Below are 27,106 nucleotides of genomic sequence, written 5' to 3'. Positions count from 1 at the left end.
GCTCACTGCAACCTCTGCCCCCCGAGTTCAAGTGATTCTCCTGTCTCAGCCTCCCAAGTAGCTGGGATTACAGGCGCCCGCCACCATGCCCAGCTAATTTTTTGTATTTTTAGTAGAGATGGGGTTTCACCATATTGGCCAGGCTCATCTCGAACTCCAAACCTCAGGTGATCCACCCACCTCGGCCTTTCAAAGTGCTGGGATTATAGGCGTGAGCCACCGTGCCTGGCCTGTTTTAATTTCTTATCTGTCATGGAATAATACTTTTATAAAATATAATCAAAATGGATTATTAAGAAAATGAAATTAAAAGGCACACAAAATACAAGCCTCCATTTTTATTATTAAATTTGTCAGATATTACTTTTTAAATTCCTATACAGTTTCTAAATGGTTACTCTCAACTTCTGTACTTTCATTATGAAATATTAACAATTTGTGAGCTGGCACTAGTCCATGAACCAAACTTTGAGAACCTCTGCTCTAGATTTCAAAAACAGATGTGGATATATGTGTAAAAATTTGGTATATAAAAAAAGATGCTTTTCTAGATGGGTAGAAGAAAAGATTGTTCAAATGTCCTATGGTCTCACGATCTAGTGGTTATAACTGTAAAACTCATCCAGCCTTTGGGAGATCTGAAACTCCATTTAATGATAAGAACTTGAAGGATGTTTAATGTAAACCTAAATTGATTTTCCCTTCAACTCCCTTTGGGTACATAATTACTTTTACCTAGAATCTGTTCTTGACTTTACTCATAACAATTATACCGTGACTTCACTGTCTTTCTCCAAGATGAGACAAAAAACACTTCAAGTGGGCCTGGCCAACAAGACTGAATCTATTGAGCCTATTGGTCAAGTTAGACTTTGCTTAACTTTCCCCATCCCCTTCACTCCAGCCTTAGCTGGGATGCTTTTGTATAATTTTCAGAGCATGGAAGACAGACAAATAGAGCTTCCTCCTGCCATTGGCCCATGCTTTTAGGGGAGCAAAAGGCAAAAGATTGAAATCAGTGACTAGGATGATGCCATGCCATGGTTCGCTGCAGGATTTCTGGCAAGGATTATGGATCGTAAATTTCAAAATACCATAACTAGGACTTCTAGTCACAAGGTAGATGTGGAAATAATGGTCCAGAAGGTATATTTCGAGGCTTGGCATGAGGCACATAAGAGAAGATAGAAGCATAGCCTATCAGCTGATGTCATCATCCTCTGGTCAGGATGGAAACCAGGGCATTGGATAGAAATAAAGTCAAAGGCCGGGCGCAGTGGCTCACGCCTGTAATCCCAGCACTTTGGTAGGCCGAGGCGGGCGGATCACGAGGTCAGGAGATCGAGACCATCCTGGCTAACAGGGTGAAACCCCGTCTCTACTAAAAATACAAAAAATTAGCCGGGCCAGGTGGCGGGCGCCTGTAGTCCCAGCTATGCGGAAGGCTGAGGCAGGAGAATGGCGTGAACCCCGGGGGGCGGAGCCTGCAGTGAGCCGAGATCGCGCCACTGCACTCCAGCCTGGGTGAAAGAGCGAGACTCCGTCTCAAAAAAAAAAAAAAAAAAAAAAAAAAAAAGAAATAAAGTCAAGTCCCTCAGGTGATTTCTCCATGTAAAACCTGGAATCAGGGTACAGTGAGAGCAAAACTCAGTGCCCTTTAACTCCCCAAGGCTTCAAAACTCATTTCTAGACCAGAGTGTAGTGGTATTTCTCCGAGAGAAACCTACCAAACCAGGACAAAATCCCTGTAATAGCCTTCACTTGTCTCCTACAAGTCCTTGAATTCTTGGCCACAGAAGACATTTCCTTCTTCTTTAACCCTTAGAAAGAAAGGGCCTGAGGAAACTAAAGTCACTGGTTTCAATCTTTTGCCTTTTGCTCTCCTAAAAGCATGGGCCAAGGGCAGGAGGAAGCTCTAGTTGTCTGTCTTCCATGCTCTGAAAATTCTACAAAACACCCCAGCTAAGGCTGGAGTAACAGAGAGGAGGAAAGTTAAGCAAAGGCTAAACTGCTCAATAGATTCTTCCATATGATTGAATTTTAGGAATATAATAAAGTTCTTTTATGGGCCGGGCACGATGGCTGACGCCTGTAATCCCAGAACTTTAGGAGGCTGAGGTGTGCAGATCATCTGAGGTCAGGAGTTTGAGACCCACCTGGCCAACATGCTGAAACTTCATCTCTACTAAAATACAAAAATTAGCCGGGCGCAGTGGTGGGTACCTGTAATCCCAGCTACTCAGGAGGCTGAGGCAGGAGAATCTCTTGAACCCAGGAAGCAGAGGTTGCACTGAGCCGAGATTGCGCCACTGCACTCTAGCCTAAGTGACAGAGCCAGACTCTGTCTCAAAAAAAAAAAAAAAAAAAGGTTTTTTACTTAAGAAAATCAGAGTTCATGGCTATGATTGTGCCACCTCTCAGTTAGTTTTAATCTTCGTGAATTTCAATTTGAGAGAGAGTAAGACACTTTCGTGATCTCTTCTGAGAATGCCAATTACCATATTGACTAAAGTTGAAAGTCGTGTCAGAAGTTGGGAAAACCAGAAGGTTTGTTCCGCTTTCAATGGCTTGGCTCCTCACCTCTCATCTGGGTAGTTCTTTTTTTTTTTTCAGACAGAGTCTCGCTCTGTCGCCCAGGCTGGAGTGCAGTGGTGAGATCTCGGCTCACTGCAAGCTCCGCCTCCTGGGTTCACGCCATTCTCCTGCTTCAGCCTCCCAAGTAGCTGGGACTACAGGTGCCCGCTGCCATACCTGGCTAATTTTTTGTATTTTTTAGTAGAGACAGGGTTTCACCGTGTTAGCCAGGATGGTCTCGATCTCCTGACCTCATGATCCATCCGCCTCGGCCTCCCAAAGTGTTGGGATTACAAGCCTGAGCCACCATGCCCGGCCTCCTCTGGATAGTTCTGAGAAAAGGGCTGTCTCTGTGACAGAAACATAGCTCTTTCTAAATGCCCTGATGCATGACTGACTTATTCTCCCTCCCTCATTCTTTCCTGATGAACTGAAAGGTCTTCCATGCTCTGTTCAAATTGAATGTTGGCCAACATCACTCTCATTCCTCCTCCTGGCAAGAATGGCATCCTAGGGTCCTAGGGCCCACGAGTGATGCAAGAATTCTAAAATCTAGTTTCAAAAGAGTACCTACTGAAGATTTCATTCACTTTCTTGTGGTTCTAGTAAGGATTAATGTTAAATAAGAAGAGACACACATTAGAATGTACATATACGTATACATAGAATATCCTCCTGTTCTAAATCCACATGAGAACACAGGCAGGCCTACACTTGAGATTTTTTGACACTTCATTTTTATAATTATCAAGAAATTATTAATTTTATAATTATTAAAAGCTACCAGTGTCTTCAGGCTTTGCATCTCTAGCACAAGGGGTATCATTTTTCCCGAGTGGCACATCTTCATTCCCAGTTCAGAAAGTACACATTGCCCTGCACGTCTCCCACGGCAAGCTGCAGGGTGGAGTTAGCGCCCAGCCAAGGTTCCAGGCAGCTCACTGACCCTTCGCATCGGAACAGGCCCAGCTACGATGGGAACAAAAACAGAGGAGGCCAGGGCTACAAGCCTAGGGCCTCCTTACTAACATTTTTTCTCACATTAATGCCTTTTATTTAGAAACAGGTTAGTCATACATTGCAAGTGATTGAAGAAAACAGAATTTTGATCTTTTGCCCTAAGTTTGCTGTCTTGTGACATCCCTTTGGGATAGGTGTGCATGAGCACACACACACACACACACACACACGCTTACCAGCTGCATACTGGGTCTCTCCCATAGCTTAACATCTCTGTCCTTTGAAGCTGTCACCAGCAACTCAGGTAGCACATGGAGGGCTGTGACAGAGCCCGAGTGAATCTCAAAGAGGAAAGGGGAGAGCAGGATGGTGAGTTCTCAGGGCCCCTCCTCAGAGAAGCATCACAGTGCGCTGTGTCAGACCTAGAGCCCTCCTCCTCTAGTACTTCTCTTTTTTTTTGAGATGGAGTCTCACTCTGCCGCCCAGGCTGGAGTGCAGTGGCGCTATCTCAGCTCACTGCAAGCTCCGCCTCCCGGGTTCACACCATTCTCCTGCCTCAGCCTCCTGAGTAGCTGGGACTACAGGCGCCCGCCACCACGCCCAGCTAATTTTTGGTATTTTTTAGTAGAGACGGGGTTTCACCGTGTTAGCCAGGATGGTCTTGATCTCCTGACCTCATTATCTGCCCGCCTCGGCCTCCCAAAGTGCTGGGATTACAGGTGTGAGCCACTGCTCCCAGCCCTCCCCTAGTATGTCTGACCCTTCCTTCAAACTCACCTTTCTACGCTGCCGTGTCTTTAGCTGTGGTGTTGGCTCGCTGTCCATGCTGGCATCAGTATTCATGCTGGCATCAGATTCCCTGCAGGTAGATGGGTCTGTCCCTGGAGTTTGGGTTTCTGGAGTGTTTGCTTTTTTCTGCCAGATGTTACCTGTGGTCCATTCTCCTTCTGAGCTGCATTTGGCCAGGTTCCATAGCATCCCATCAGAGCCGGCACACAAAAATGAGGACTCTGCCATTTTAAGGACAGAATTAGAGCCAAGTCTCAGGGGTCTGCCATCCACCCTGGGCCATCTCCCAGCTCCTCAGGTCCTCCTGTTACCACTCACCAGATTCAGGTTTGGCTTGAGTTATCGATATTAGGGTCCTACTAGGATTCTCTAAGTTTATATCAAAGTTCAGGCTCTCTTCAAACTCTCCTGATTCCTTTTGCCTCTGTGAAAGGATAGATAATTTTGTTTAGCCTACCCATATGAGTCAACTTGTACCAGACAAAGCAACAGTTTTCTGCTCTGGGCTGGTCAGGAATTTTTTTCTTTTTAACTATAACTTAGATACAATCAAGTGTGCAATCTTTTTTTTTTTTTTTGAGACGGAGTCTCACTCTGTCACCCAGGCTGGAGTGCAGTGGCGTGATCTCGGTTCACTGCAACCTCTGCCTCCTGGGTTCAAGCGATTATCCTGCCTCAGCCTCCCAAGTAGCTGGGACCACCGGCGCGCACCACCACACTCAGCTGATTTTTTTATTTTTAGTAGAGATGGGGTTTCACCATGTGGGCCAGGCTGGTCTCGAACTCCTGGCCTCAGGTGATCCACTGGCCTTGGCCTCCCAAAGTGCTGGGATTACAGGCGTGAGCCACTACACCTGGCTAAGTGAACAAATCTTAAATGTACATCGCGATGTATTTTTACATGTGCATCCACCCATGCAGTCACCACACAGATCAAGATGTAGAGCATTTCCATCACCTCAGAAAATTGCCCTTATGTCCCTTTCCCATCAATACCAGACCATCACCACAAAAGCTAACAATATTCTAATGTCTGTCGACTGAAATTAGTCTTGCTTGTTCTTGAACTTCATTTAGGTGAAATCATATAGTATGTACTCCTTTGTAACTGGCTTCCTTTGCCCAGAATAATGCCTACAAGGTATGTCTGTATTATTCCATTCATGAGCATGCAGTATCACATTAATTTTTTTGCCATGTAGCATTCCATTGTATAAATATACCACAAATTATTTATCCCCTTTCTATTTATTAATATTTAGCTATGATGAACAGAGCTGCTATGAAGATTCTTGTACCCAGCTTTGCAGAACATATGTACTCCCTTCTCTTGGGTATATATTTAGGAGTGGAATCACTGGGTCATGAATAGGCTTTAGTAGATAACTTTAGTGGGTAGCAGGTCAGGATTTAATAATCTTCCCAATAGCAAGCAGCTCCCAGGAACCTGCATTTGAAGTGAACAGCTAGCTTTGGCACACTCAATCCAAAAAGTGTTGGACATCTATTAAGTAACTGCTAAGTATGATGACAAAAACAAGATGTAGTCCTTGCCCTCAAGATGCTATTATTCATAGAGGCAAGACAAGAGAGACACGGGAAAAAATGCAATTGAGAAAACTTCTAGGTTTATGGTTTCCCACGGCTTTCTAAAATGGTAGAGTCCTTTCTTGTACCAGTGAAATCTTACATAGGAACCCAATATACAATGTCCTAAATTAGAACTGCCCCAGTTGAAGGAGGATAGGAGGATTTGCAGCCCACTGCCTTTCCCTTCCCTATCCTCCACGACGGGCACCAAGGTGTGAAAACACTGGTCCTAGAAGAACGTTTGCTTTAGCACACACTCAAATAGGACTTACCAAGAAAGAAAGAACTCCAGGATCCTTGGGCTGCAGGACAAATATGCCATACTCCTTGTGGGTGGACAATATCATAGGCTTGTCTGTATAGCTGCTCCTGGTTTGTAAGAAAGGAATAGGTTGAGCCCAGGATTTAAAGAGGTAAAGAGAAGAACATCTCTCTTTAAGACTCCAGAGTTTTCTTCTAAGTTAGACTCAACCTCAGGATAACCACTAACTCACGTTTCCTTTTTCCCCAGCTCAGGAGGAAATGGCATTTTGGATCTTACCAGATTTCAGATGGAGCATCCCCTGGCTTCATGCAAAGTAACTTCAAATCCGCTTTGGCCAAGATGAGAAAGTGACCATCAGGAGCCCAACCCAGACTTGTCAGCACCCCTAAGTCCTCCTGTAGAATTCGGTTCAGGTGAAGACTAGCTCAAAAAAGTACATGGACAGAGGAAGATCCTATTTTAGTTAACCTCTCTCAGGCTCCTCAATCCCACATGAATTCCTCAGGAACGAAGTATAAAGCAGGATGTATTACCTTCCCTGAAACTCCTGTTCCACTTCCTGGTGTTTTTAGCATTAGTATTCATCAGTGCCATCCCATTACTTGCTCAAACTAGGAATCTGACATTCTTGGCTTTTCCTTCCCTCTCTACCTCCAATTCACCAGTAAGGTCTGTGGATGTAACACATGCCTAAATCTGCATCTCCCCTTCTCGTCTCCAGAGCCCAGGTCAGGCCCACATTATGTCTTTCCTAGGCTATAGCTACAGGTGTAAACGTGGTCTCCTTACCTTTCGTATCTCTCTACTACCATCCATCTTCCATACTGCCACCAGAGTTCTCTTCATAAAATCCAGATCATTATTCCACCCAAAATTCCTAGCACTGTGCCCTCTACAGCCTGACCCCAGTTTATCTATTCAATTCCATTTCCCTTACTCCCACCAGGAATCCAAGGAGCTGGCTATACCCAGAATATACTACACACTCTCAACATCTCCATATCTTCTGTACATGTTCCTTCATCTTCCTGAAACACTGTTCCCATCTCTTACTGGTCCAGAGAACTCCTACTCATTCTGTTAAGTGTCCAATCTTAAATACCAACTCCTTCCCACGATTTCTCAAATTTTGAAGCCCCAGGAATATGTATGTGTGTGTGTGTGTGTGTGTGTGTGTGTATCTTCATTATAGCACTAGTCAGTCTGAATAGTGCTGGTGGTTTAATTATATGCATATTCCTCTACTGTGAGCTTCCTTAATTAAAGGATGAATTTCATCTATAACTGATTCATACTGCCTGGCCCAGAGCTTGGCATCAAGTAGGCACCTGAGAATTATTCATTTACATTGCCATGGACAAAAGCAGAAAATAATGTCCCGCTCAGTAACTAACATCCAATTGACCTAGTTCAGAAGCAGAAGTGCAGTGATTTGGGTAAAATGCCAGGAGTGAGGAGACTGCTGTTTCTATCCCATTAACCCATCAGCCTGTTTCACCTCAAATTTCCGGGTGCCGAACCCTTCCGCAGTTTCACTTGCCACTCGCTGATTTTCTCATCAGCACTGAGGACAAAAAAGATGCGTGCCGAGGACCAGATCAGAGCACCAATGTGGCCTGGAGCCTGGTGTACACAACAAGTTCAGTTCAGTGCTTCTGATGAGCCAGGATGCACCACCTTTTCCCTCCCAGGCACATATGCAACCTCTAACGCCCAGCCAGGGTAGAATTCACACACACAAAGAACCAAGGGTACACCGACTCACCTGTGCTGTGGCCACAGCCTTAGCTTCCTGCCACAAGATTAGTTCCCCAGCTTGATTTCCAGATACTGCCATGGAACCATCTGGTGCCCAAGCCACAGCAGTGATGGCTGCAGAACTCCTTGGTACACATGTGTCATCTGGAGAAGAAAGGAAGTGTTTCATTAGGAGCTGGGATACTGCTGGGATAAGAGATATCAGGCCACCCTTGACCTTTTTTTGTGCCAGTAACACACCCTGTCTCTCTCCAAGCCTCACTCACCTGCTTCCTTAGGAACCTGCCAGAGCCGTACAGAACCATCCTCAGAGGCGGTCAGCATGAGGCCTGAGGTTTCTGAAACAGCAGCAGCACAGACTGGGCCACTGTGTCCCAGGAGGGTGTGGGTTTGGCACACCTAGGAGGAAGGGATGGAGATGGGCTCATGGGAGTGGGCACAACAGAAGGTTATTCCACACACCTTCCCCACCTCGCTTGACTCTGGTCCTTGCAGGAACTCACCAAGAGTGGATGCCATAACCGTGTGGCCCCATCTAGCCCGATGGTTACCACCAGAAGCTCTGACCCAGGCTGTCCAGCTGACAAGACACAAAGACTGAGTCAGAGGAAGGGACGGAGCAGGGGAGAAAAGAAGAGGCAGCAGGGAAGGGGAGGTGGCTGATGTTTTGTTACCTGCACGGGGCTCCATGGCAGCTGCACAGTGGCTAATGGGTCCTGAGTGAGCAGGGATGCTGGTCAGCTCCACGCCTTGATGGTCCCACACTTTCAAGGTCCCATCCCGGCCCACAGACACCACGTGCTCCTCCTGCCCACAAAGCACAAGATCAGAGCAGAGTCATTGAGCAGGACATGGGAAACAGAACTCCCTCCACAGAGATGCGCTGAGCATTAGGAGCATGGAAGATGTCAAAGACGGAGGAGAACTCAGGAACAGTGGGGTTGGGTGGCTCAAGTTCATGATACCAAGAGGCTGTGTTTTCATGCCCTCCTCTCTCCCTTTACACCAACCCTTAGCCTCAACACCATAATCCAGTCCCAAGTATCTCATTTTCTTTTTCTCCTTTATTTTTTTTTAAAGATAGGATCTCATTCTGTCACACTGGAGGCTGGAGTGCAGTGGTTTCATCATAGCTCACTGTAGCCTTGAACTCCTGGGCTCAGGTGATCTCTCACCTCAGCCTGCTGAGTAGCTAGAACTATAGGCATGCACCATGGTACCCAGCTAATTTTTATTTTTATTTTTTATGGAGTTGGGGGGTCTCACTATGTTGCCTAATCTCCAGGTATCTCATTTTTACGCTCATTTTGCCTCTGGGATTAGATACTCCATGCACCGTCTCCCAAAGCCTGCTTAGCCCTTCCAGAGACCCCCCCCGTGGGATCTCCATTGCTTTCTCACCACAGCTGCCACAGCGCTCACGGCACTCTGATGACCCAGGAACTGACCAAGCCGCTGTCCCGACTCTGGGTCCCAGAGCCCCACAGAGCCATCACTGGAGCAGGATATCTGCAGAGTCAGAAGTCAGAGGAGTGGGGTTATCAGCATCCCTCCAGCATTTTGGTATGTCTGTAATGTAGGGTGGAAGGTAGTAAGCCACGTAATTAAGGGCCTGGGTTCTCCTGGGTTCAAATCCTAGCTCTGTCACTCATTACTTTCTGCTTTGTGGTCTGTTTCTCTTTCTGAGCCTTGGGTTTCCCAACTATTTAATGAGTATAATGATAATGTACCTATCTGATATGGTGGTTGTGGGGCTGAGTGCGTCTACATAAAGGACTTAGGCTGGGCATGGTGGCTCATGCCTGTAATCCCAACACTTTGGGAGGCCGAGGCAGGTGGATTGCCTGAGGTCAGGAGTTCGAGACCAGCCTGGCCAACATGAGGAAACCTGGCATGGTGGCAGGTGCCTATAATCTCAGCTACTCAGGAGGCTGAGGCAGGAGAATCATTCGAACCTGGGAGGTGGAGATTGCAGTGAGTAGAGATTGCGCCACTGCACTCCAGCCTGGGCGACAAGAGTGAAACTCTGTCTCAAAAAAAAAAAAAAAAGGACTTAGCATGCTGCCTGGCACACAGTGAGCATATAATAAATGGTAGCTATTGTCCATATTATTATTATTATTTTGAGATGGAGTTTCGCTCTTTTTGCCCAGGCTGGAGTGCAATGGCGCAATCTCTGCCTCCCGGGTTCAAGTGATTCTCCTGCCTCAGCCTCCTGAGTAGATGGAATTACAGGCATGCATCACCACGCCCGGCTAATTTTGTATCTTTAGTAGAGACAGGGTTTCTCCATGTTGGTCAGCCTGGTCTTGAACTCCTGACCTCATGATCCACTCGCCTCAGCCTCCCAAAGTGCTGGGATTACAGGTGTGAGCCACCGTGCCCAGCCCTAGGCTTTCTTATTAGAGAGTTCGCTGGCTCAGCTTCATCATTGACCTTGGAAATGTTCTGAGTTCAATTTCCTTGTCTGAAAAATAGAGATAAAAGGAGTATCTACTTTACAGGGTGTTGTAAAGATTAAGTGAAGCAATATATGAGAAGAGGTTAGTTGAATGCCTGGCACATATCAAGGGTGACAAATATTAGCTATTACTATCATTAATGGGTGCCAGAAAAAGGATGAGGTGGCGAGTGTTGTCTCGCCCCAGGAACCCAGCTGGGCTCTGTGCCACCCGTGGCCCTTTACTCACCAGTAGGTTATCTTTGGTCCAGGCACAGCCAGTGACCCAGTCACGGTGACAGGCAGGGAAGGAGTGGATCAAAACAGGGGTTTTGGGTGTCCTCACGTCCCAGCAGAGGAGACTCTGGATAGGCCCCATGGAGAGGGAGCAGTCAGGACCAAAGGAAGGATGGGAACCCCGGAACCATTTCAGGCAAGAAATTTCAAGGAAAGAGGGGGCACAAGGAAGCACAGGCAGACAGATCTATACTAGATTTGTCAAAACAAAAAGCAGGAGGAAGCGATGGGAAATGGGTTGTTAAGAAATCTAGGAACTAGAGGGGATATGGGACCCCAGGGTTGCATTCTTCGGCAGCTCACCCGATCCCGGCCCCCGGTGGCCAGGCTGCCTCCATCAGTGCTGAAACTACAGCAGCTCACAGGGCCCTCATGTCCCCGCAGCTCAGTGCCACAGGGAAAGTCTTCTGCCTTGTGTGGCCGCGTCAGCAGCTGCCTTGGCCACAGCCACACTGTGAAATCCTCTGCATTGGAAAGAGAGAGAGGGAACAGCTTCCTGAAAGAGGAAGCCAGACAGGCCTTGGGAGGCCAAAGACAGGAGCAGCCATCAGGGCTGAGGGCGACACCTGAGGCACAGCTCCAGGGGAGGGAGGCAGGGAGTCACAAGGCTGTGGAGAAGCCCTGGGCAAGGGTCATCAGCAAGTGTGTACATAGGACAGGAACGCCCGGCACTCCCAGCTCCAGCTCCACAGCTCAGGCCAGGAACATGGTTCCTTGTCTCTGCTTCTCTAACTGCACTCCCACAGCAGCTGCTCCAGACCCCTCCTCTTCTCAAGTGTCCAGTGTCACTTCCACCTCGCGACCTGTGAGGACCAGGTCTCCCTCCTAGAGAGGGCCTAGGCCATTCTACATTTTTACCTCAACATCTCTCTCTCTCCTTCTAAGGGAAACCTATCCCTTTACACAGCAAAGTTTCCCACGGGGCAGAAACTCAAAGGATTACTGGGAGTTTAGAGGCCCCAGAATGAGGGTGAAGGAATGAGTGGAAACAGTCTAAATAGATTACGCAAGATAATGGCATTCAAAAGCACTTTCAAAGTTGCAAAACAAAATCACACATGTGTATTTTCATACACATATACATACAACTTGGAGAAAGGTATCGGTGTCTTTAAAAGGAACAGTGATTTGTGGGCCAGGTGCGATGGCTCACGTCTGTAATCCCAGCACTTTGGGAGGCCGAGGTGGGCAGATCACCTAAGGTCAGGAGTTCGAGACCAGCATGACCAACATGGTGAAACCCCGTCTCTACTAAAAATACAAACTTAGCTGGGCATGGAGGTGCATACCTGTAATCCCAGCCACTTGGGAGGCCGAGACAGGAGAATTGCTTGAACCCAGGAGGCAGAAGTTGCAGTGAGCCGAGATCGTACCACTGCACTCTAGCCTGGGCAACAAGAGTGAAGCTCTGTCTTAAAAAAAATAAATAAAAGAACAGTAATTTGTTAACCCTGCCCACTGTCTAGTAGTACCTGAGGCAGAAGCCAAGAGCTCCTGGGAAGTGGCCAGTCCTAGCACAGGCTTCTGGGATGTAGACAGGAGCCAGAGGGGCTGAAGGGAGCATTCCTTGAGCGCCCAGCCCTGCAAGGACCCGTCTTCTGCACCACTCACCAACACCTTGGGGCTTAGCCAGGCCAGGGCGGACACGGCCACATCCAGTGCCTGACCCTGAGCCCCCTGGGAACCTAGAGAATGAGAGAGAACAAGGGAGGAAGACACTTGGGAAGGGGTGGGGGGTAGGGGCTGTGCTCTTTCTAGAGGCTCAAAAACCCACCCATTCCCCCTTCAGTACCTGAAGAGATTGTGTAGATCCTAATGCCATCCACTCGATATCCAACAGCCACCCGATCACCATCTGGGCTGAGTGCCACGGAGAGGGCAGGAGAGACAGAAAGGGAACCCAGGTGCCCACGGAGCTGACCCAGAGACCCTGACCACACCTGAACCTGGGAACCAAGAAAAGGGCTTAAGGATACCACCTCCAGCACCCGGTCCTCCTCCCTGCTTTGAGTTACAGCCACCCCCGTTAAAGTCCTCCTTCCAGAGACTCGTCTCATGAGAGCTGCGCCTGCACACAGCGGCACCCCCTCCCTGTGGCTCCTGCAATCCAAGCTCCTCCACAGTCTCCTCGACAAAGGACCCCTACCCCCGCCAAGATATTCTTTGCCTTTGCTACTCCTCCTCACAACCCACCACCAGCCCTCTGCAAGCTGACCTTGCCATCCTCTCCAGCCGTCAGTAACTGGCAACCTGCATGCAGGAAAAGCGTAGCAGCAACAAAGCCATGGTGGGCAGGGAAGGCAGCCAGCCGTGCCCCTTCTCGCCAGGCCCACAGCTCCACCACACTGTCGATCCGGCCCACAGCCACAACCCCCCCAGGCACATTGAAGGCCAAGGTACGGACAGAGGCTCCGGGTGCCCCCAGGTCCTACACAGGGAGGTAGAAATGGAAACGTGAAGAACTGCTCTCAGCAAAATCCTAAAGTGACCCAGAATGCTACTGTCTGTCGTCTGCCACCCTCCACTCCTGTCCTCCTGTGCTTCCCTCAAGTGCTACACTGGACCTTCTTACCTTGGTGACTTTGAGCCCATCCACCTGGAAGAAGCTGATGCTGCCAGCCCAGCTGCCTGTGGCTATTACCTGCCCCTCTGGGTGGAAGGCAACACAGTTCAGGGACTTGGGATAGGTGTGCTGGAAGGCCAGCTGCCCACGGACTGTGTCCCACAGCTGAGGGAGAGAGAGGAGGAATCAGGATGCTGAACAGAGGTGCCTGAACTTCTCAGTCCCAGACCTCCAGGAGCAACCTTGTCCAGTTACCCTGCCCTCAGCAGGGAAGGCCTTCTCTGGCCAGGGAGTCAGCAGCCTCTGCCGCACTGAGAGAACAACCTCACGAGGGTGAGTCATGGCTCAGGGCCACTCTGACCACTGCAGACCCCAAGTCTTACCTTTAGGCATCCTCCCAAGCACACGGTGGCTAGCAGCCGGCGGTCTGGGCTCAGGCAGCAGCCAGTGATTTGGTACTGGTGAGCCTTGGTCTGCAGCACCCTATCCCAGGAAGATGAAGTCAGTCCTCTGGACCCTGGCCATCAGCTCCCTCCTCATTTCCTTCTCCTGGGGCTTCTAACAAATGGGGAAGGCCCTCACTCCAAGAGAAGCGGGGAGGACCCCTTACCGACACCCATGCTGCAGGTCCCAGAGCTCCAGGAGCCCGTCGAAGGCGGTAAGAAAGAGTGTATCATCGGAGAGGAACAAGCAAGCAGAGATTCCATCACAGCCACTCACCACAGACTTCTCCTCCTGTGACAGTGGGTGAGGAAGTGCAGCTCAGGCCATCCCCTTGACCCTCCAAGTCCCACCACTCCAGGCCCCACCCAAAAAGAAGGCCAAGGCACAAAGGCCATGAGTCCTTGGCTCTCTATGTTGCAAGTCAAGCACACGTTCAACTGGGGGCCTCGTGATCCAAGTGGGGCCACATTTTCTCCCCTACTCCAAACCCCATACCTATTCCCCAAGTTACAGCAGATTCGGATGGGTCTGAGAAAATGGGGTTACATGGGGTAGGGGATGACATGAGTGTAAAGAGGATAGAAAGAGGCTGTGGTTCTAGGACTACTTCTCCAGCCTAATGTACTAATAGCCTCCCATAAGCACTCTGTGCTACCATAATTCCCAGAAATTTACAGGGAACATTCTCCCCCTGTGTCTTTGCTCAGGTTCCCTGTTCGAACAAGAGTGTCTGCCCTTCTCTATCCTATGTCCTCCTATAACTGCACAACTCACTCAGGTCTTAATTAGATTACATGGCAATGTTTTGGTTCCTTTTTTACCTTGTATGTCTTATCTCCCAACAAAACTGACCACTTGGTGGGCAATGACAAGGTCCCAAGTCCTGTGTTTCTTGCAACGCTTAGCACAGTGCCTTAAATGGAAGGTGTGCAGCAAATATTTGCTGTGTGATTGATTTTTTGACCAAGCCCTTTGAGCTGATGTGCAGGCAGTAAAGTTGCTGAATCAATCAGAGTGATAACAGGTGTGTTTGGCTCATCTAGGGCTTCAGGGCAGTCTGCACGGATTTTCAGAGGGTAAATTCTGCCCCTCCTTGACTGTCATACCTGCCAAGTTCTCAGGTCCAACAGGTAAACTGTCCCATTGGCAGTGCCCACAGCTGCTCTTTGCCCATTGGTGGAGAAGGCCACGGCAGTAGGGGATGAGGAAACTGTCAGAGACAGGCTGGAGCTAGAGAAAGAGTAGGAAGAAAGGGAGGAAATAAACGAGAGAATGCAAACAGGAGTTGATTTCTGTGCTTCTGTGCCTGGATCCCTGTCCAGTGTTTCTGGTCATCCCTATTCCTCAGTTTCAGAAAGAGCTGCAGCTTGCTCTCTGCTGGGCTTACCAGGGTCCGGGGTCAAGGTCTTACCTTTGCTGATTTTTCATGGTCTGGGATTTATTAAGCCATCGTAGTGTGTGTTGGAGGTGCCATCTCTGGGAGAGCAGTGGGGCTTGGTGGCAAAGAGGTGAGTCCAGGGGCTGGTTGGCTGCCTGCTGGGGCAGGAGCCGGGGGTACTGGCTGAGGATTGAAGCCTGCTGCCTCAAGAAGGTGCGGAACACTGCGACATCAGCCTCGGGGGGCTTTTGTTCCTCTCTGGGGACTGAATAAGCTATAAAAGGGTGGCAGAATGTCACTGGGGAGCCAGCTGGACCCCATTAGCCCCAGCACCAAATAAAACCATATGGTGTGTCTACAATAGTAAGTCTCAAAGTGTGGCCCTCTGGCCCTATATCAGGAATATCTCTTAAAAGTACAAAGCTTTGGGCCCCACTCCAAACCTAGGGAACCAGAATATGGAGACCCAAGGATCTGCAATTTGAACAAGTCTCCTAGATAGGTTTATGCTAACTAAATAAAGTTGAAGAATCTCTGGTCCAAGAGATCAAGGTGAAAGGTCTCCTGAGAGTCACGTGCTCACCGTCTTGGCATTTTCGACTTGAAATGGAAATTTGAATCTTTTTTCCCTGATACCCACACCCCTGCCCCAACCCTGAGCAGGGCCCCCATAAGCACACCCCGGAGCCCCATATCTCAGAGAAGAATCTAGCCAGTGACTCATCTCACCATAGAGGGCGTGGGCCTCCAAGAGCCGAGAGACCAGACCCAATTCCAAGTGTGCAGCCACCACATGGAGGTTGGTAAGAAACTTCGAAAGAAGTCCACGGTTCCCGCTCTGGAGCTGAGAAGGTCAGATTGAATTCATTAGGAATATGAAGGGGCTGACGAGAAGGGACAGTTTAGTCAGGATGTGAGCTGGGACAAAGGACTTGAAGAAGAAGGGCAGGAAAACTGAAAGGAAAGAGGTCAAGGGAGTTTGGGAGGGGTAATGGCAGCGGTGATGGTGGAGATGGTAAGGGGGAGAGGGGTCTCAGAACAACCAAAGCACTCACTTTGGGAAAGGTGTCTATGGGGTCTGGGAACTAACCAGGTGGTAAGGCAGGTCTCCCAGAGCCTCAGGAGGGCAACTTCGGAAGGTGCCTGAGGCATCAGTGTCACATGTTTTCCAGAGCTGAGCTGCATGAAGAGATATTGAGAAAGGTTCAGACTTGCATCATTCCCAAGGGCAGTAGGTGAGCTGGCCAGCAGATGGGAGCACAGTGGATGGTCCTGGCCTCCAGGCCCAAGCTCCACACTCAGTACCCAGGCTGGCTTGGGCTGCAGTCACCTGCAATGAGGGTGTGTGCCGTGTCCTCTAGCCCTGGCCTCTTCCCATAGCGACGTTTAGCTGCCGTTCTCAGGGGCCCATCAGGGAGGCACAGCCGGGCACCAGGGCGCTCCAGAGGGCCCTCCCCTAGCAAACTGTCATCGTATGAGGAAGGGAGAGAGAAGAAGGAAGAGGCCTGTCAGTGAGCATCCTGGCACAGCAGCGGGCTCCTATTACCCCCTCGAATAGCGGAAACTGGAGCAGCTGGAGCAGTAGCCCATTCATGGTCTGGGAGCCAGTTGTTGAAGCTATACAGAGGGCCCTGGCTCAAAGAAGGGAAGGCACAGAGAGGTCAGCGGCAGCTCAGCTGGGGCACCTGTACCTGCGCAGACTCTGGACGAGGTAGGCAAACGGGCCCATGGGGTAGGGGTCTCCACTGTTACCAGCAGCCACTGCTTCTTCCCAGCTCTTAGTCCCCTTCGGTAGTGTCTGCCACACACTCAGCACTCCATGCAGCTGGTCCACAGTCAAACCTGAAAACTCAAGCTCTCTGAGGCCCTCATCTAACCATAGTGTCCCCGCCCCCACCACACCCAGTCTCTCCTTGCACTGCCTGCTGAGACCCCAATGGAGCCAGTGTAATCCGAACCCTGGCCCTCAGCATCCCAAACCACCCACCCCAAGCACTGACCACTCCGAGTGACCTCTAGGGCAGTCAAGGCCTGGGGAAGGACATCAGGCCCATGCTCCTTCTCCAGTGTGCTCAGGATGTGCTGCAGCAGCAGGGGGACAGTGGCAGGCAGGGTCCGGAGTCTCTCAGACACCTAGGATGGCAGGAGGACAGCCTTGTTCAGTGTGGTGGGAGGAGAAGCAGCTTGGGTTGTGGGATAGGGAAGGGGCAGCAGGAGGACAGTGTGGAGGAATGGAAAAGTAAAGAACAACAGTAGGAGGGAAGTGAGGCGAGGTATGAGGCGAGGATAGGGAGTGGGTGATCACAAGACAGCAAAGGACATGGGATAGGGATGAGACAAAGCAGCTGAAGAGGGAAGGGGAAGTGGTGATTAGGACTCGGAAGGTGACGAGAACCGACCTGCTCATACAGCGTGAAGAGCCTCAGGTGATCGGTGACCAAGCGCAGGTAGAGCGGCCGGCCCGATTCCCGCTTCACCAGCAGCAGTCGCATCTGGCAAGACTCAGGACTCAGGGTGGGGTCCAGGAGGGCTGCCCGCAGCCAGCCCTCTGCCCCAGCAGCAGCCTCTCTGCCAGGCAGCTCCTCCTCTGAGAGTCCCCAGCAGACGCCAGGTCCATGGCATCACCCCAAGACACAAACCATCCCTCTCCTACGCCACTCTGCCCAGCCAGCCCTGCCAGAAAACCCCTGTGGCTCGGCCTACCCCACCAAAAACCACTTTACTCATCCCCTCACCCCAAGAGGCCCCAGAAAGGCCATTCACCAGGGGAAGAGGGCTGGGTGACATGATCAGGAATCACAATTTTCTTATTAACAACTTCCCATGGACAGAATTTCTGAGAAAACAAAGGAGCAGGTCTGTGCAAGGCAGCTAGCAGCCTCAGCACCCCAGGTCCTCATAGCTCCCAGATTCACCCCACACACCCACCGGCCCCGGCCTAGAACCCAACCTGGTTGTTAAATGGTGACTCCTCCAGCCGCTTCCCATACAGGGCCAGCTCCTGTCTCACCAGCCGGGCCCGAGCAGAGGCCTCCAGAGGCCCCAAGGCCACCACGTGGGCACCCTGGCTCTGCTCAAGGGTCTCCCCTAGGCCTGCGTCACTAGACACGCTCAGCACCAGGTGTGCACACTGTGATATTTGGGCAAAGGGGCAGGAAGGTAGAAAGAAAAGGAGAACCACATTGGAGAGGCCCCTCTCCTCCGAGCTGTATCCCTCCTCCTCCCCAGCCTGCCTCCCGACACCCACCTCCTTCACACACTCACCCGGGGAAGCTTCTTTGGGATCCAGTCTGAAATCAGCTGCCCATTCTGGTCCCCCAACCTATCAGCCCCATCGATGATCAGGACCAGGGTCTGGCCAGGATGCAGGGACTCAGCAGACTTGGGCAGCAGCCTCTGCTGCAGCTCCCACACCAGGCTTCTGTACATGGAGAGGAAGTCAGGGTCAGTGGGAGAGAGAGAAAAGCAGGGGTGGTACATGGGCATCAACAAGGCTGGGCTCATTGGGGGATACCCACCGGTAGGTGTTGGGGAGGGCACCTGGCTCTTTTAGTTGGCCACGCAGATAGGTACAGAGGCGTCTGAGCAGAGTGAGGGCAAGACCCTGGTCAGGACGAGCCCCAGAAAAGTGGAAGAAGACTAATGGTGCCACCTTGGCCCCATCAGGAGCCTGCAGGGCTGACACAAGAGATGCCTGCATGGGACAGGAACAGAAAACATGGTCGCATTTTACATGCTTGAGCTCCCTGTGCCTTACCTCCTTAGCCCACACAGCCTTCCCTCCCTCCTGCCCAGGCCCGAGACTCTGTACCAGGAAGGCTGTCTTGCCCTGTCCTGACTGCCCCGTCACCAGGCTCAGCCTCCCGTGGTGCAGCATCAGCTGCTGCACTGTGTCCTGAAGAAGGCGTGGCCGGGCAGGACTCGGTGGCTTCTGCAGCTGCTGGAAGGTGGCCTGGACCAAGTCATCGTCTGGGATGGACACTGGCTGCTCCAGCAGGGCCCCAGGCTGAGGGTAAATGGGTCAGTGACTATCCATGGTGCCATGCTCCTCAGCACTCCCAGGCTAAAACTCACAGAGCCCCCACCAAGCTACTTCCTACCCAGGACAACCCAGACCACCCCATGTCCCTCTCCAGGCCTCTGGTCACCAGTGCTTCTGCTGACCTGCAGGTAGAGCTTCTGGATCATGTTCCATACATCCTGCAGAACCAACTGCCCAAACTCCTCCAGCCCACCAACATAGGGCCGGCCAGCTGCCACACCCCCCCACTCACAGGGGTATCTGTGGGCAAATCAAGCACAACCAGGTCACAGCAGGCCCGGCTCCTCTCACCACATCTCTGTACAGGTGCTCCCTACCTCCCTCAGCTCACCTGCGGCAGGTGATCCCTTTCTGTCTGCTTAGGTAGCTCTTCAGTTCTGAGATCCGACATGCCGCCTTTTCAGACTCAGAAACAAAGTCAGATTTCCAGGCATCTGGCACAGAGCTGACCACCAAAGACCCCAAAAGTTGGAATAGACTCAGACCCCAGCCAGCCTCCCTCCACCAACCACCAGACATAGCTGTAATTTCCTGAAGCTCCTCAAGAAGAGAGCTCCTGACTCCAGTACCAAGGCTGATGTGGGGCTGCAAAGGCATGCTGAGTCCTGTTTCTGCCTCATAGCACTCCCCTTCTATACTCTGAATACTGAGGAGAGAAGACTAGCCTGTCTGGCCTTCTGGGGAAGGAGCCCCAACCTGCAGGCAACAGATAGTACCTGAGGAAGCTGGAATCCCGGAAGTAGATGAGAGCTTGGGCAGAGGGCTGCAGACGTTGGTTCCGGTTCAGGAACTGCATCACCTCCATCTCTGTCACAGAGCGCCCTGAAGGGTACTGCTGGGCCTGCGGGGAGGGCGGAGACAGTGGGTTTAGTCCTAGGCCACAGTGACGCTCCTCCAAACCTGCCAAGGCCCCAGGCCTCCTGTATCTGTGATGTTCCTCTCTCCTTCCCTCCAGGCGCAAGCAATAAAATACAGCTAATAGCTAATGTTTTTTATTTATTTATTTATTTATTTATTTTCCTGGAACAAGGCACTAATAGCTAACATTCATTGAATGTCTGTAATGTATTGAGTATTCTGTTACAGACTTTTGTTTTTGTTTTTTTTTATTTTTTGTTTTTTTTGAGACTGAGTTTTGTTCTTGTCACCCAGGCTGGAGTGCAATGGCACAACCTCGGCTCACTGCAACCTCCGCCTCCTGGGTCCAAGCAATTCTCCTGCCTCAGCCTCCCGAGTAGCTGAGATTACAGGCATCTACCACCAGCCTAGCTAATTTTTGTATTTTTAGTAGAGACGGGGTTTCGCCATGTTGGCCAGGCTGGTCTCGAACTCCTAACCTCAGGTGATCCACACACCTTGGTCTCCCAAAGTGCTGGGATTACAGGCGTGAGCCACTGCACCTGGCCCTGTTACAGACATTTAATTCTCATAATAACCCTCCAATGTAAATGTCATTGCTTCTCTTTAATATAGGGAAATTGAGGCTAGGTCAGAGTAAGCTGCATCACACAAAGCCACACAACTTGTAGATGACAGAAGGGAGATCAGTACCCAGATCTATCTGATGGCAACACCTAAGCAGACCCACTCTCTTACTTTTGCTCTTGGCCAACCCCAGAGGCACTTCTCAAAGGACTTTTCTCATCTAGAGCATGGTCACTTGCAGTATCTTCAGCCTGTATTTCACTTCAAGTCTCAAGGACCTGCCTGTTCATAGTCCCAGGGTTTCTGACAGAGTATGGCTTCTCCCAGCCTCTGCCCCAACCTTTGCTTCCTCCCCAGCCCTCCTCCAAACCTGTCTGCCTTACCCAGTGGAAGTGTGGATGGTCAGGAAGGTTGTAGCTGGGGGGAATATATCCATAACGGGAGCCCAGAATCCCCACAAACAGCTGTGAGTTCTCCACCTCCCCAAGGCACACTTCCAGTTGTCTGTAGGCATGATTATAGGGACATGTGGGAGTCACTGGGGGCATGGTATCAGGGAACATAGGCACAAATAGGGAGACAGGGCCTTGGCTCGCAACTGAGAAAAGAGAAGGTAGGCTGCTCTTGTTAGTATCCAAGGAGCGACTCCCGCCTTCACCCTCATCCATTCTTGCAGCCCCAACCCTGCCCACCTCAGGTCCACCACTCAAGCTGCCCCTCATCCCCGACCCAGCCCCTCTTCTCTGCAGCCCCCACACCTGTTCCTACGGGTCTCCTCCTCAGTGACGCCCCAGCGGAGGTCGATTCCGTGAAGGTTGATACGGTGAGGGGCGGCTCGGGCCTGCAGTGCTGGCAGCACAGACCTCAGCAGCAGGTCCCGCTCACCATGCATGTCTCGGAAAGTGGACGAAATGAAAAGCCGGATGCTGCGCCATCTGGGGATAAGCAGAGGGCTGCGCTCGGTCTAGGGATAGTCCCACCGCATAATCCACAAACACTGCTGTGATCACCCTTTTTTTTTTTTGAGACAGAGTCTCGCTCTGTCACCCAGGCTGGAGTGCAGTGGCGCGATCTCGGCTCACTGCAAGCTCCGCCTCCTGGGTTCATGCCATTCTCCTGCCTCAGCCTCCCGAGCAGCTGGGACTACAGGCGCCCGCCACCACGCCCGGCTAATTTTTTTGTATTTTTAGTAGAGACGGGGTTTCACCGTGGTCTCGATCTCCTGACCTCGTGATCCACCCGCCTCGGCCTCCCAAAGTGCTGGGATTACAAGAGTGAGCCACCGCGCCCGGCCTGTGATCACCCTTTAGCACTGAGCACAAGCCAGGTACGACAGACAGCAGACGGGTGCCCAGCAGGTCTTCAGAGAAGCACCTGCTAGTGGTCTCAACTGCAGGGCCCTGGAATTTAAAGCCCAGTTGCTATTTCTTATACACCTCTCCTTTTTCTGGTAATCATTTTTATGTACTTACTGTTTGTTCATGACAGCACTGTGAGGTAAGCACTATCATTATCTCCATTTTAGCAATCAAGAAACTATAGCTTTTTTTTTTTTTTTTTTTTTTTTTTTTTTTTTTGAGACAGAGTGTTGCTCTTGTTGCCCAGGCTAGAGTAAAATGGCGCGATCTCGGCTCACCGCAACCTCTGCCTCTAGGGTTCAAGCGATTCTCCTGCCTCAGCCTCCCCAGTAGCTGGGATTACAGGCATGCGCCACCACACTCAGCTAATTTTGTATTTTTAGTAGAGACAGGGTTTCGTCATGTTGGACAGGCTAACCTTGAACTCCCAACCTCAGGTGATCTGCCCGCCTCGACCTCCCAAAGTGCTGGGATTACAGGTGTGAGCCACCGCACCCAGCAAGAAACTATAGCTTTAAGAAATTAAGCAGGCCGGGCGCGGTGGCTCACGCTTGTAATCCCAGCACTTTGGGAGGCCGAGGCGGGCGGATCACGAGGTCAGGAGATCGAGACCACGGTGAAACCCCGTCTCTACTAAAACTACAAAAAAAAATTAGCCGGGCGTGGTGGCGGGCGCCTGTAGTCCCAGCTACTCGGAGAGGCTGAGACGGGAGAATGGCGTGAACCCGGGAGGCGGAGCTTGCAGTGAGCCGAGACTGCGCCACTGCACTCCAGCCTGGGCGACAGAGCGAGACTCCGTCTCAAAAAAAAAAAAAAAAAAAAAAAAAAAAAAAAAAAAAAAGAAATTAAGCAACTGGCCAGGCGGGCTTGCTCACAATCTGACAACTCCCTGTGGTAGAGAAACCCCCGCCTGAGAAAGAAGAAGCATGCCTTCCTGAAGAGAACAAGCGGCACCTCACCAGCTAGAATTTCAGCCCCAGAGTTTCCCAAGGCTTGACTGCAGCCCCTCCCAATTCACAAAGGCATAGAAACACAGACTGACCCTTGCTGAGAAATAGGAGCCAAGGGGCTTGGAGTGTCCTCTTCCAGTGGCCGGAGAGACTGGACCCCTGTCTTTCCTGGGGGTGGTGGAATCTTGAATATTTTGTCCATTTGGCCCACATGTTCCAGAAGATGGGAGGCCCCATGCTCTGCAATGAACCTGACATAAATGACAAGATAAATGAGAGTAGAATACCACAGGTCAAAATCAGTGAGGTCTTCCGAAAAGGGCAGGGGAGAAAAGATATGTCTAGGTTTGGTCACCAGTTAAGTGAAGCTCCTCAAGAAGATGACCATAAGCAGTTTATGAAGACTAAAATAAATGAGGATGCAGAACCACAGGAATGAAGGAAAAGAGAAGCCCAGCTGTAGCTCCTCCTGCTGTGCATGGTAATCACAAACTTGCTGTTGGGCCAGGGGCAATGGGCTAGGGAAAGGTGTAAAAATTAAAGCCATCCCAGTCTGGGCTTGAGGAGCTCTGTGCCAGCCATAAAGGCTCCCTGGAGAAGGAGGAATGTGCCTGAGGCTTCCTAATAGGAGTTGAGGGAAACGGATGGTGTCCAAAGGAAAAGCCAGGGGAGAAAACAAGTAAATAAGAAGGCAAAGGATAGAGAGACAGAGAAAAAAAACGTGAAAAGATTTCTATAATTTTAGCTTAAATAGATGTAATTTTCTCCGGATCAAGAATTGAACAGAAGCCACAGTGACATGGCCAACTCTTGACAGTGAAATCTCCCATGTCCCTTTTCTTCTTTCCTACTGGATATAATACAAACTTGGCTGAATACCAAGATGGCTGGAGCTGAAGCAGACATATTGAATTATGAGGTAGAAGCTGAGTATTTGAGGATCGTGGAGCAATAAAAGTGCCCGGGTCCCTGTGACACTGTGTTGCTGCTATGCCTGGATGGCTGTAAAAGAGGAGTGAACTACCTTACTTTAAAAAAGAAGTGACTGGAGCCAGGCACGGTGGCTCACGCCTGTAATCCCAGCACTTTGGGAGGCTGAGGCGGATGGATCACGAGGTCAGGAGTTCAAGACCAGCCTGGCCAACGTGGTGAAACCCCATCTCTACTAAAAATACAAAAATTAGCCAGGCATGGTGGCGCATGCCTGTAGTCTCAGGTACTCGGGAGGCGGAGGCAGGAGGATCGCTTGAACCCAGGAGATGGAGGTTGCAGTGAGCCGAGATTCGGCCACTGTATCCAGCCTGAAGCGACAGAGTGAGACTCTGTCTCAAAAAAAAAAAAAAAAAGTGACTGGAATAGATAATCTCCTAAAAACTTTCTAACCAAGTCTCCAAGCCTTCAGTATCCAGGCTGTACTCACTTCAGTATCCCATCAGTACAGCCTGAGAGTGTCACATCATTGGGATTCAAATCTGTTGACCTGGCAAAGGAAGAAGCAGTCACTAACCATCACAAACAATACCTGGAACACAATCACTGCCCACTAACATCCCAAGATGACAACCCCACTTCTGCACCTTTAATAGGGTTATGTGGTAGGCTAGGGCTAGGGTGGACTCTCACGGAGGGGTACCGAGTTAGGCTAAAGTATCCACCTGAAGTGCAGCAGAGGTGAGAAGGCAGAGTTGGGGAGATCCCTGCCAAGTGGGAGGGTCCTATGCTTTGGCAGGCGTAGAGAGGAAACATAGACCACTAATTTCTGACACTGGGCAGGAAGTATAAGCACCCTTACAGGTATTGTACCCTTCTTAGGAGGATACCAACAAAGAGGCACTTGGAATTCACACGCTGCCAGTAAAGCTGTTTGGCCATATTTATCATTCCATCACCCATGCTTTGGCCAAAGAGGATGACCCGGTCCACCTGTAACATGAAAGGGGAGAAGATGCTAGAGAAGGGATGCTAGAGAGCCCAGGACATTAAGACATGAGCTTTCTGAGGACAGGAGGATTAGGAGAACTCTGAGAGGAGCACCTCTCCTGAGAGCACATAGAATGAGGGAAGCCACTACATTTTAACTTACAGGCGACATCAAAGTGGAGGTTGGAGTGGGGCAGTGGTATACTGCAGCTGGCTCATTCAGGCTCAAGAGAGCTGATTGTTAAGTTTTCAGGAAGTTTGTGGGCAGTTGTTAAAGACGGACATTATTAAACATTAAATTGCATACATTTAAAAAATTAAATAAGTTATATTTAAAACAAATGTGGCTGGGCATGTTGACACACACCAGTAGTCCCAGCTACTTGGAGGCTGAGGCAGGAGAATCACTTGAGCCCAGGACTTTTAGTTGCAGTGAGCTATAATCGAGCCACTTCATTCCAGCCTGGGCAACGGAGTGAGACACTGTCTCAAAAAATAAAAATCAGAAAATAAAACAAATGTAATAAATACTCAAAATGCATAACTTCCTAATAATTTTACTACATTTTACTATTATCTAGTCGTGCTTATTTACAGCTACTGTATCAGGATTGTGAGAATACTACACAGCAGTGTGCTCCTGAGCGTCTTTTCCCAACTCTACGTTCAGTAGCATCATGTTGATAGCTTGAGATCAGCCACGGTAGGACTGTTTACACCATGGAAATTTAGCAGATGCTACTAACCAAGGCTTATTTTTCTAGGCAGCTGGTTGTTAGATATTTACCAGCACACCACTGGGTAGGGGGTTGTAGCCAGTAGAGAGCTGATCTGACTATTGTATGTGGTTGGAGAAGTCAGCTTTAAAGGTCAAGAAATGAAATATATCAGTTGCAGAGGAAAATGTGGGGGAGGCAGAGGGTTTCTCAGGGATTAATACTCACAGGAACTCTTTGGCCAGCCAGAGACAGCAGGTATTTCCCAAAAGTATACAGGGACCATCCATCATTTTCATCAAATTCCTGAAGGAAAGAAACTTCATGTTATGTGGTTGCACAGTAAGCGACAAACACTGCAGTCTTGCAGTCTGCTTGGGAAATCTTCAGAACTGTGTATTATCTGTGCCTTGACCAAATATCTGGGCTATTCCCAGGCCTGTGTCCTTCATGTGTTTTTGGATGGTGGGTGTTGAGTGTCTGACCTGGACTTGAGCCTGGAGCTTGATGGCAGTCTTCAGGATGCCTTCTTCTGCCTTAAGCACTGCAGTCTTCAGAGTGTCACCTCCACACAGCACGACATCCACCTGCTCTGCCCTCGTGATCATCATCCCAATCAACAGCAGCGCATAGTTCAGCGGGGACTGATTGGACAAGTGTCAGGGGAAATAAAGCTCCCTGCTTTGGAATTCACCCTTGCCCAGCCAGCCCTGGAGGCCAAACCCTTCCATTGGTTTGAGGGAATAAGAAAAGGCATAAAATCCCAAGTTAGGAGGGGTCAGCTTCAGCAGCCCTCAGGAAGAGCTGACTGTGGAGGGAGGAAGAGAGGAGCCAGGATCCCTGCCCAAGTTCAACACTGGGATGTAGTAAGGTGAAAGTGAGACATATTTTGGTGATGGAAATTTAGAGAGTACCAAGTACTAGCCAAAGGTGAAATGTTAGTATTATAATCCATAAACCTGGTTGAAACAACATCCTAGGAATTGTCCCTAGGAACCAAGGACTGATACTTGGAAGCAAATTCATATCATTTAGTTCAGTCTGAGTGTTTGCCTGGGAAAACCAGCTCTGGGAACAGGATACCGCTCAGGATCCCCAGTATCCTACCAATCCAACCCCTTGGAGGATGCTTTTTATTTTCTTACCCCTTGTGGGTTGCTCTTTGGACACAGCCTGTCTGCATTAGCATCTGTCAGATAGACCAAGATGGTGCGGCCTGGCAGCAGGGGCAGGCTGTGCTTCACAGAGAGGTTCACAGCTGTCTCTAGGGCCTGTCGGTACCTGTTCAGCATCTCACCATCATATTTCCACTGTCTACAGGCAAGAAAGACACAGACACAGGGGCTCAGGGACTTATCTGCCCCTTAGAGGCAGATGGGGAGATGAGAAGTTGCCACTAAGTATTGAGTCTTCTCCCTCCCTCAAGCACCACACCCCCTTCCACAGCCCACTCCATTTCTGGTGTAGAGGACTGGGAGAGAGCTTCCCTCTGCCCCCATCCTATAGGATTCTTCTAATCCACACTCATGGTAGGAGAGGGGAAGTCACCTGTAGACCCACTGGCTACATTTACCACATGAATCCATTCTTACTTCATGAAGCAAGATTTAATGGCTGCATAGTTTTAAATTGTATTT

The 27,106-nt window shown here is 50.1% G+C and overlaps 1 protein-coding gene across 7 annotated transcripts in view; it reads right to left on the bottom strand.

Annotated features, from left to right (window-relative positions):
• Positions 1-323: 323 nt before the first annotated feature.
• TEP1 (telomerase associated protein 1) overlaps positions 324-27,106 on the bottom strand; it is a 67,080-nt gene continuing 40,297 nt past the window's right edge. For 5 of the 7 annotated variants that reach the window (XM_055289517.2, XM_055289515.2, XM_055289516.2 and 2 more), the window contains 43 exons: positions 26,615-26,783; positions 25,955-26,113; positions 25,698-25,775; positions 24,626-24,756; positions 24,254-24,313; positions 22,926-23,084; positions 21,284-21,460; positions 20,909-21,029; positions 19,817-19,941; positions 19,432-19,545; positions 19,223-19,340; positions 18,870-19,064; positions 18,577-18,752; positions 18,323-18,479; positions 18,009-18,188; positions 17,458-17,550; positions 17,059-17,191; positions 16,750-16,900; positions 16,389-16,522; positions 16,149-16,237; positions 15,788-15,902; positions 15,092-15,332; positions 14,787-14,910; positions 13,847-13,971; positions 13,620-13,719; positions 13,246-13,401; positions 12,889-13,101; positions 12,466-12,619; positions 12,146-12,358; positions 10,977-11,137; positions 10,627-10,740; positions 9,338-9,445; positions 8,611-8,743; positions 8,440-8,516; positions 8,203-8,335; positions 7,944-8,080; positions 7,677-7,801; positions 6,455-6,598; positions 6,186-6,282; positions 4,642-4,747; positions 4,312-4,544; positions 3,771-3,875; positions 324-3,543 (listed from right to left, as the gene is read on the bottom strand). In XM_055289517.2, coding sequence (XP_055145492.1) covers positions 3,421-3,543; positions 3,771-3,875; positions 4,312-4,544; positions 4,642-4,747; positions 6,186-6,282; positions 6,455-6,598; positions 7,677-7,801; positions 7,944-8,080; positions 8,203-8,335; positions 8,440-8,516; positions 8,611-8,743; positions 9,338-9,445; positions 10,627-10,740; positions 10,977-11,137; positions 12,146-12,358; positions 12,466-12,619; positions 12,889-13,101; positions 13,246-13,401; positions 13,620-13,719; positions 13,847-13,971; positions 14,787-14,910; positions 15,092-15,332; positions 15,788-15,902; positions 16,149-16,237; positions 16,389-16,522; positions 16,750-16,900; positions 17,059-17,191; positions 17,458-17,550; positions 18,009-18,188; positions 18,323-18,479; positions 18,577-18,752; positions 18,870-19,064; positions 19,223-19,340; positions 19,432-19,545; positions 19,817-19,941; positions 20,909-21,029; positions 21,284-21,460; positions 22,926-23,084; positions 24,254-24,313; positions 24,626-24,756; positions 25,698-25,775; positions 25,955-26,113; positions 26,615-26,783 — 5,956 coding nt within the window. In that variant the 3' untranslated portion in view covers positions 324-3,420. Of the gene's footprint in view, positions 3,544-3,770; positions 3,876-4,311; positions 4,545-4,641; positions 4,748-6,185; positions 6,283-6,454; positions 6,599-7,676; positions 7,802-7,943; positions 8,081-8,202; positions 8,336-8,439; positions 8,517-8,610; positions 8,744-9,337; positions 9,506-10,626; positions 10,741-10,976; positions 11,138-12,145; positions 12,359-12,465; positions 12,620-12,888; positions 13,102-13,245; positions 13,402-13,619; positions 13,720-13,846; positions 13,972-14,786; positions 14,911-15,091; positions 15,333-15,787; positions 15,903-16,148; positions 16,238-16,388; positions 16,523-16,749; positions 16,901-17,058; positions 17,192-17,457; positions 17,551-18,008; positions 18,189-18,322; positions 18,480-18,576; positions 18,753-18,869; positions 19,065-19,222; positions 19,341-19,431; positions 19,546-19,816; positions 19,942-20,908; positions 21,030-21,283; positions 21,461-22,925; positions 23,085-24,253; positions 24,314-24,625; positions 24,757-25,697; positions 25,776-25,954; positions 26,114-26,614; positions 26,784-27,106 lie in introns of those variants that run through there. The other 2 variants (XR_008659535.2, XM_055289521.2) reach the window with 2 other exon arrangements.

This window comes from Symphalangus syndactylus, chromosome 8 (assembly GCF_028878055.3).
Source record: "Symphalangus syndactylus isolate Jambi chromosome 8, NHGRI_mSymSyn1-v2.1_pri, whole genome shotgun sequence".
Taxonomy (NCBI): Eukaryota; Metazoa; Chordata; class Mammalia; order Primates; family Hylobatidae; genus Symphalangus; species Symphalangus syndactylus.
The sequence above is the reverse complement of the archived record's forward strand: the minus strand, read 5'-3'. Positions and strand labels throughout refer to the sequence as shown.